The sequence below is a fragment of the Callithrix jacchus genome, chromosome 19, assembly GCF_049354715.1.
Source record: "Callithrix jacchus isolate 240 chromosome 19, calJac240_pri, whole genome shotgun sequence".
NCBI lineage: Eukaryota > Metazoa > Chordata > Mammalia > Primates > Cebidae > Callithrix > Callithrix jacchus.
In genome coordinates this window covers 11,014,581-11,024,583 of record NC_133520.1, presented here as the reverse complement: position 1 = coordinate 11,024,583, position 10,003 = coordinate 11,014,581, and the positions used below count along the sequence as shown (strand labels likewise).

The following is a 10,003-nucleotide window of genomic DNA, read 5'->3' as shown; positions in this document are numbered from 1 at the left end:
AACATCAACAACACAGCTGCTTTCAGGAAAAAAGGGCAGACACTGAATTATAGAGAATGTGAGAGACTTAGATCAGGATCACGAAGACTGTGTTCTTTTACTTTTTAGGGCAGGTTTAGTGAGGGACAATTCACCCATTTTTTTTGTTTGTTTTACTGAGGTATGATTGATATAAAAAATGGCACACATTTAAGGTACGCATCTTTATGAGTTAAGACATATGCATGCACCCATCACCATCACCATAACCAAAGTGTTAAATACATCCATTACCTCCAAAAATTGCCTTGTGCTCTTTTGTAAATCATCCATTTACAATTTATAATTCAGACTGTGCGCAGTGGCTCATACCTGTAATCTGACCACTGAGGCCAAGGCATGACGGTCACTTGAGCCTAGGAGTTTGAGACCAGCCTGCATAACATGATAAGACTATCTCTGAGACCGTCTCTACAGAAAATTTAAAAATTAGTCAGGCACGGTGGTGCATATCTGTAGTCTCAGCTACTCGGGAGGCTGAGGCGGGAGGATAGCTTGAGCCAGAGAGGTCAAGGCTGCAGTAAACCCTGATTGTAACACTGCAGTGCAACCTAGGTGATAGAGCAAGACCCCATCTCAAAAACACAAAAGCGCTAATTTCTACTAACTTCTAGTTAGTTACTCTATCAAAAGACATGTAAAAATTATAGGGCAGATCATGAGAGTTAACACTCTGAATAACTGTATTTCCCTGAGTGTTTATTTTTGTAATCTCTTATTATAATTTGTCCTTCCTCCCTCCCCCAGATTATGTTTATGCTTGTTTGTACTGGAGAACATGGAAGAGCATCGCAGGAGAAATTGTGCCTCCTTCACCATCCAGGCTGGGTTGGGGGTGGGGAAAGGGGTCGGAGTGGAGCTATGTAGTGGTGGCGGCTCGCATAAGGAGAAGGAAGTTCTGGCTGAGGTTCTGTGACTTGGTGCAGGAAAGAAAGCAGAATATGGAAGATCTGTCTGACTCTGAAAAGTGGCACCTGGACCCAGCAGATGGAAAGCTCCTGGGAAGCTCTCCAGTACTGAAGGGACAAATCTTGGCAAATCCATTAGCTGTCTTTGTGACCTTGGAAGTTTATCTTAAGCCTCTTTGTGCCTCAGCTTCTGTAAAATAGGTATAATAATAGAGTTGTGAAAATAAAAACCTCAGTATATGCAAGGTATAAGTAAGCGTTACACAAATGCTATACATTATAATTCTGTATCTATATGCAACTTGCGAAGTCTGGGAGACATAACAGAAATGTGACTATAAGATAGTTGGAAATATATTTGAGGAAGCATTCAGATCTAGACATATAAATCTGGGAGAAAATCACAAATATAATACCTGCATTTGATATGTAAGAAGTAAAGAAAAAACAAAGCCAGTAAAGAGAATCTGAATGTGTAATGGGTTAAAAGTGCAAAAAACAGGGTAGCCAGCATACATTAGAATCAGGAAAAAAATAACTTTTAAGAAGGATGAGGTGCTCAACATTTAGTTCCACCTTAAGTCTTGATTTTCCTTAGACAATTTGTTTCATCTACAGTCTCAGGATAAAAGTATCTAATTTTGATGTTAAGTTATATAGTTATACCATCAAAATTATACAAGGTGGCCAAGAGTTCTGAGCATACGGGAACTGAGACAAGGCCATGGACTGCTTTGAGAAAGCAGGATTAACAGAGCCTTGTTACAGAGAGAATGCTGGTGAGAAAGTAAAGGTGTTAACTTCGAGAAGCTCCAAGACAAGGGGAAGGAAATAAGGCTGTCAAATTTAGCAGAGAAAAATATAGGATGCCGGTTAAAAGTGCAATATTTGGGACATGCTTATACTGAAAAGGTATTTGTTTATAAGAAATTCAAATTTAACTAGATATCATATATGTGTGTGTGTATATATATACTTTAAAAAGTATATATATACACACACACATATATGATATACTTTTATCATACATCTATACTTTTAGTATATAAACATTTAGTATATATACACACACATATATAAACATTTAGTATATATAAGCACACATAAGTGTGTGTGTGTGTGTGTGTGTGTGTGTGTGTATTATTTTTTTCTTTTCAGATAGAGATTGCTCTGTCACCCAGGCTGGATTGCAGTGGTGTAATCTCGGCTCACTGCAACCTCTGCCTCTCAGGTTCAAGTGTTTTTTGTGCCACAGCCTCCTGAGTAGCTGGGATTACAGGTGCACACCACCACGACTGGCTAATTTTTGTATTTTTAGTAGAGATGGGATTTCACCATGTTGGCCAGGCTGGTCTAACTCCTGACTTCAAGTGATTCACCCACCTTTGCTTACCAAGTGCTGGGATTATAGGTCTGAGCTACCTCACCTGGCCTGGTATCTTCTATTTTATCTGACAAACCTAGAAGGAGGAAGAGAAAATGGTAGCTCTGAAAACTGCACACATTAATGGAGGATTTATAAAGATTTCAACTACAAAAATGTTATTTATTATGTCTGAAAAATTCCAAAGATAAATTTTGTTTTTCTTTTGTTGATAAGGGATGTTGTCGGAATCAAGAGCCTGGTAGATAGAAGTCTTAGAGGCTGGGCTGTCTAGATTTGAATTCTGACTCTACCACTTCCTGTGTTACCTAAGGCAAATGACTAAACCTCTGTGTCTTAGTTTTATAGGAGTTTTACAATAACTAATAATTTTTTCTTTTTTTAGATGGAGTCTTGCTCTGTCGCCCAGGCTGGAGTGCAACCTCCACCTTCCAGGTTTAAGCAATTGTCCTGCCTCAGCCTCCTGAGTAGCTAGGATTACTGGTGCACCCTACCACACCCAACTAATTTTTCTATTAGTAGAGACAGGTTTCACCATATTGGTGAGGCTGGTCTCGAACTCCTGACCTGGTGATCCACCAGCCTCGGCCTCCCAAAGTGCTGGGATTACAGGCGTGAGCCACCACACCCCCCAATAGCTAATGGCTTTTAACACACTTAGAGCAATGTGAGTATATGGAACTTGAACACAGAACAAAGCAAGTGATACATAAGTATATGTTAAGTAAATAACAATTTTAAATTGTTACTGGTAAATAAATGTTGCTTTTTTTTCCTGAAACACTAATGCTCCTTTTTTAAAAAAACAAATATAAATATTTGTATGCTCAGCCATCCATAAATATTTTTGAAAGACTAAAATAATAAACCTTCAAACAAAATTTCTTTGAAAACCGAAATTGAGAAGTAGGGAATATTCCTTTCTACTTTCTACCATTCTAATTGTTGAATATAACTACCAAAAGAAAGTCTATATTTTGTAATAAAACAACTGAAAAGACAAAAAAAAAGCACAAATATTTTTATCTTCTGTGAACGCTAATATCAGGGTGTATTCACTATCAGAAGTTTCTCTAGAAAATACTGTAGCAGAAAGGTAAAGAATATTCAATAATTCATACAGCTGTATTAAGGGGTCAACTGTAAATTACTAAAATGATCCCATAGCAATGAACACAAATGAGAATAATAACAAGTGACTAAGAACAACTTAAGTCATTTTAATAATTTAAATCATAAAAATAATATAAATCGTTGATGTTAAAAATGTTAATTCCTGACCCTTGTGTAATGGAATTTGGTAATGTAATTAGAAAAAAGCTAACAAAGTTGACGTGAAGTTAAACACAGCTGTCTTCTGTTGCGCCTTCCCCACTTGTATTAACACTGCATAGCTCAAGAGCCAGGGAAGCAGCCACACAGGAGCCATTCGACTTGTCCTTGATAGCAGCACTTTTGCCAATCTACAGAATGCCAAATGATAAAGACAAAACAAGAGAAGCAATTAAGAGCAAGAGGCAGAAAGGAATAGAAAGTCTTGAAAGGGTTTTGAATAATTCTGATCTTCAGAACGTACATCCATCATATTTTCAAGTTTTTTGATTATATCTTTAAAAACCTCCCAAAGGAAAGGTTGTTTTTCTGAATGATTTTATATACTTCACTAGACCAATATGAAGTATAGATTTTCCTTTTTTGCCTTGGCTTCTAGGAGGCTTGAAACTGAATTTAGTGACTAATTGCTGTATGGCTCTTCAAATTTTGAATGACAGTCATACTTTAAAATATCTAAACCAAATGATTATTTTATCTCTGCTTTTTTTAATACAAAGGCATCTCATTATAAAAGTCATAGTACAATTTTTTTTAAAAAAAGAAAGATTTCTAAGGTACTGGATTCCAAATATCTCTAGACCTCTCACCAAGCATACAAACCTCTCCACCCTTATGCAAACTTATTACCACCCCAGCCCCGACCAAAATCTTGAGTTTCCTTGTGTTTTTTAGTCAACTAGAGGGAATTTTACCTAGAAATAGTATTTTTAAACATAATATGAATTAGCAAGATTGATTTTTTTAATTTATTTTTTAAAGACAGTAAAGTTCTAATGGAGAGTCAACAGAAATAGGTGAAACAGAGCATCAGTACATAAAAATCTATACTACTGATTATAAAATCAATTTTGCAATACAACTTGAGAGAACTCTTCTTAAGGAAGGTTAGGAACTGTTACAATAAACACAAATCATTATTTTTTCTCTTTTCACTAGCAAAGTGTATTTCATTCTTTGGGTAGCATTTCATTTAAAATATGAATTATGGCAGAATAATAAAGACTGAGCCCTGCCCCATAGGAATCATACCAACCAACCAGCTATTCAATAATGGTTTTATTACAGTAAATAATTACTAAAAACCAGAGAAACTTGAAATTATAAATATTATATATAATATAAATATAATAAATATGCAATTAAAAGCAGAATCAAAGTGACCATGTAGAATCATAATAAGATAATATTCCAAACTTTGGCTAAGAATCAGAAATACATATGCAAGGAACTTACCTTGGAGATGCTGATTCATTAGGCCGGGGATGGTGTGATTCTGGAGTGCGGCTAGGCTGGGAACTTGAAAGCACACCACAGCAATTCTGGAGAGCCTGAGGAAATGATCAGACATGAAGAAAACATGCATAAAAGATGTTCATCACTGTATTATTTAAAATAGAAGATTTGTGTACTGTCAAGTAAACCATGTTACATATAAATGGACTAGCATCTGGCTATTCAGAATTAGGAACACAGAGACTTTAAGAACGTAGGAACTTATCATCTTATTAGCAGTCCACTGGAATATAGGCTCCATGGAGGCAGGGACTTTGTGTCTTTGGTTCACTGCTCTATCCTTAGATGCCTATTAACGTGCGACATAACAATATCTGGTCATTTAAATACTTGTTGGATAAAAGAATGAACAATAACTTTAAAAATAAGATACAACATCACACATCATTAAAAGGTTAACTAAAGAAAAAATCATTAAAAAGTTGAAGAAAATATGTTTTTCATTCTGAAAAAAAGCTAAATAAAAAAATTTCAAGTGTGAATCTATGCTCAAGGCATCTGTTAAGCTACTATGTGGTAAAGCACATAATTTCAGTTTTGACTACAGTAATTGTGGACTCACGAAAACATTTACTCACATACTCTTTAGATCAAAAGCCTTAGAGTCAGTCAGGCAAGGGTAGAAAGGTTGGATTTGGGCAGGAAAATGCCAGAGATGGGATCTAAAGAAACTCACAGAAAGACTGGACATGTCTCTGAAAAACCTGCAGTTACAACCTGCTTACCTCCCCCGAATAAACGCTCCTGAAATTTAACCTGAGCCTCACACTTAACTGTGCTTCTGTTGAATGCGGAGGGCACTCTAGCTCTGAGTGCTTCTCCCACAGCAAAGGAGGCCTGTTGGGCACATAAGGTGTGCGCAAATGCTTGATGATTGACTGGTTGATTGGAAAGAGGAAGCTATGAGTCTGGAGGACAGACTGTCAGTTCCAGATGGTCCCCTGAGGATGAGCAGGAAGCAATCCAGAAATCTCTGCCCCAGAAAAACCACAGGCTGTCAATTACATGCATCAAGCAGGGTTGAGAAGAGGCAAAGTGGAAGCAAAAAAGAACTAAGAAGTGATTCTTCATGAATGCGTGGCTTTGCAGTATCTCCATTATCCTTTTCCAATTTGCAGGGCATTCCCAGAAGCACTGTGGTCCACGTGTGGCCCTTGAGTATCTACACATCTCCTCATGTTTTAGATGTGCTTGAAGTAAAAACAAATTGGTTTCATGATCCTATTTCTGTTTTTTCCCCAAGCACTGTCTTTCAATAATTTTTCCTCTCTTTTTTTTAAAAAAAAAGTTTATTTGCTGCCAAAGAGAAAGTGTGGGTCCTTGTTATTAATGTTGTAGAAATACAAATATGTCCACCTCAGAAAGGAGTCTTCATTAACTCCCACAGCCCAGAAAATTAAGGCACGCCTCATCAGGATCCAAGCTTGCTGTCGACAAAATTGCAAGGGACTAGTTGAGTTGCTGGGGTTCATAATGCTGATAGAGCGGTTTCCACGTGAATGAAGGATAAACAGCGATTAATTTCAGCCAATAAATAATGGTTTGAGGCCCACATTGAAAGAGGAACAATTACTTTTCCATTTTTCCTGCCAAATGAGCTGATAAGAGAAAACAGGGGAGTTGGCCACGTAAATCAGTCTTAATTTTATCTTCCCCATTAAAAAGCAGCCATTAAGACCATCTTCGGCTCATTTCATCCTCCTCTTGTTTCACTTTTTCAATTTGCACAAAAGGGGGGAGTTTGCTCGTCATAAAATTTCACTTTGGCCAACCTATCATTTGCATCTGGGCCAATAAATAGCAATTAGCATAAACATTTAAATCAGGAACTGGAACAAATTCTTGTTCCCCCAGCAAGCTGTTAAATTACAATATTTTACTATATATAAGAAGCACTAAACAAAAGATCTGTTGGGCATTGTTATCCTCTTCCAAATAGGATATGGTTGAAATAATAACTCCAAACCCACAAACTTCTCACTCACATCAAGAATATCTATCTTGCATGGTCTTGGCCTGGAGAATCAATGTTTCTTGCCCACTGTTTAAGTTCTCATCCAAACAGGGATGTTTTAGCTCAGTTTTGTGAAGTATGAAAACTGCAGTAAAGACTTCTTTGCCTGAATAAACGTTTTGCACTATAATCAAAAGGTATCTCAACAGGAGCCGTTCTAAGTTCAAATCCAAGTCCATGCACGAAGAACAATGAAATGCATATAATAGGGAAATGAGAACTGGCATCTGGAGGTCAGAGGAAAAACGATGATTCCGTGATGACAATCCCAGTGCCAAATGATCCAAACCCATAGCTCATTCTGCCCAGTGCTTGTTTCCCACAGTGGCCTCTAGGAATCGTTTGCTATAATAGATTGATTGTCTTATATAACACTATTCTCAAAGGCAAAAATGCAACCTGCAACCTCCAACCTCAAACTCGTCTTTATCTAAACATAGTTACGTTTTTGGCCCATGTTCTCTTTTGACTTGTCAGAGTGCAATGATGAAGCTTCACAGAGAGATATTAAAAGGGAAAAAAAATAACTACAGAGACACACTGCAGGTGGCTGTCCCCAAACCAAGTATCAAACCTTCTTTTCCTTTAAGCATTGTCAACTGAAACTTAGTTCATTATTTATCTATGGCTCATTGAAAGTCAAGGTGAGTGCTCCTCTTGATGAGGCCCTAATTAATTTTGGCTGGGAACCCAGAGTGGAACAGCGTGGTTTTGATGTTTTCTATGAAACCTCGCATTGGGAATGTTTGGGTTTACCAGTGAAACTATTGATGGCTTCCAGTCTGCATATATGTGAAATGTGTATTTGCAATTAGGAAGAAGACATTGAAAATGTGAATATATTGTTCTGTTTTTCTTGTTTGCTTTTTTTGAGACAGAGTCACGTGAGCTGGAGTGCAGTGTCATGATCACAGTTTACTGCAGCCTTGACCTTCCAGGCTCAAGCAATCTTCCCACCTCAGCCTCTCAAGTAGCTGGGACCATAAGTGTGTGCCACCACACCTAGCTAATTTTAAAATATTTTTCAGAGACAGGGTCCCACTATGTTACCCAGGCTGGTCTCGAACTCCTGGGTTCAAGGAGAGCTCCGCCCCGCAAAGTGCTGGGATTACAGGCATGAGCACTGTGCCCAGCCAATAAATTGTTCTGCTGTCTTTGACGAATTGTTCTGCTGTCTTTGACGAATTGTTCTCTTACTGCTACAAGGCAATAAAAATAAGAAAACAGCCTGACTTCTAAGGAATAGAACATAGTCAACTTGGTATCAACTAAAAACAGAAGAGCAGTGTTTCACCATCTCAGATACTAGTAAAATGTGAAATTGACATTGCTTCTACTTCTTGTAGTACATAAAAAATAGCTCAACTCTCAGCTTGGAGTCTATAATTTATCAATTTAGTGATGTGAATGTGTAGGTGCCCTCTTTATTCTTTCCTCCAAACCTCCCCTTTTTCGACTAAACTACTTACTGCCCTTTATCTCATCACACCTACATTTGGGCTTGGAGAAAAAAAGGAAAGAGAAAGGGAAGAGACACAAAATAGATACATTTAAAGTTATATTCTGCCCCAGTGTTCAAGAGAATGAATGGCACTGAAGACACCCGGAATCCAAAGCTTCTTTCTTTCTAAGTCAACTACTACCTTCCCAAGGTAGATGACAAAGTGGATTCACATAATCTGCAAACATTTATTGAGTTCCTTTTGCATACCAGAGTCTGGTCCAGCCACTGAATAGAAGGCCCGTGGCCTTTTCACCCCAAATGCTGGGTTAGGAAATTTAACATAACCAGTTAGCAATATTTTCCAATAAGTCCCAAAGTACCAATAATTATATAGGTTTGCAAAAGCAAATATATATATATTTTAAATATATATAAAATATAAACTTTTTGTTCTTTACATGTTGTCTAATGTATTAGAGTATGAAATCAAGAGAGCTGGATTATTGTTCATAATCACAGCAAATATTTGAGCCACCATGGCCTATACTACTAATTAAAAAATCATTTTGACATGCATTCAATATTTTGTTAGGCCGAAAGAAAGAAAATGTGGAAACAGCATCACAAGAAGCTGACAGTCAGGTGTCGTGTAGGATATGCAGCAAAACTACATCTCCCAGCTTGCCATGCAGTTAAGTTGCTGTGGGCTAAATTTTGGCTAATGAAGTGTGGACAGATGTTCCATAAGTCACTTCCAGGCCTCACTCTGAAACCATTTTGTTGAGTCTCAGCTCTCTCTTTCCTTTCCTCAGTAACTTTGGGGCCACAAGCCTCAGATGGTGTGGCTAAGAAATGAGGAAATGCAGTACGAGACTGTAACATACAACTTTTAGTATGTTCAACCACCAAGATGTCAGGGTTTGTCTGTTATGGCTGCTAGTTCAATTACCCTTCAAAATGTAAAAGAGGAGAGACACAAGCAGGGGTGGTTCAAAAATGTCTAACTCTCTCATTGGTGCAGCCAGACATTAGTTCTATAGAATTCTCAAAACTACAGAGATGCTTTTTCTCTTCGTGCTCAGAGAATAACAAAAATTAAAGTTGAGCAAATTAAATAGTAAATTAGGACAGAATGAGGCAGAAGATGCACCCACTAGGACAAGGAGAAGCAGAAAGATAGTAGTAGTTTTTCTAAGGAAAATACATTAAATGAGCAGCTAAGGAGTTCAACACTAAGATATTTAGTTCCATGGACTAGCTGCCTGGGAAGTGGGGAAGGTTGGGGGATGACTTTCAGATATAATTATGAAAGCAAATGCCAAGAAAAACTGAAATGCTTAAAGCAGGGGAAGCTGAGGCAGGAGGATTGCTTAAGCCTAGGAGTTCAAGCCCAGCCTGGGCAATACAGCAATAAAAACAAAACAAAACAAACAAGTTAAGATACGGCCAAGCGCGGTGTGGCTCACGCCTATAATCCCAGCACTTTAGGAGGCCAAGTGGGCGGATCACTTGAGGCCAGGAGTTTGAGACCAGTCTGGCTAACATGGCAAAACCCTGTCTCTACTAAAAATACAAAAAATTAGCTG

The 10,003-nt window shown here is 37.8% G+C and overlaps 1 protein-coding gene across 2 annotated transcripts in view; it reads right to left on the bottom strand.

Annotated features, from left to right (window-relative positions):
* Window positions 1–3,592: 3,592 nt before the first annotated feature.
* Window positions 3,593–10,003, bottom strand: part of LOC144580413 (uncharacterized) — a 47,202-nt gene continuing 40,791 nt past the window's right edge. For both annotated transcript variants that reach the window (XM_078357043.1, XM_078357042.1), the window contains exons 4-5: window positions 4,900–4,994; window positions 3,593–3,794 (exon numbers count right to left, since the gene is read on the bottom strand). In XM_078357043.1, coding sequence (XP_078213169.1) covers window positions 3,641–3,794; window positions 4,900–4,994 — 249 coding nt within the window. In that variant the 3' untranslated portion in view covers window positions 3,593–3,640. The remainder of the gene's footprint in view (window positions 3,795–4,899; window positions 4,995–10,003) is intronic.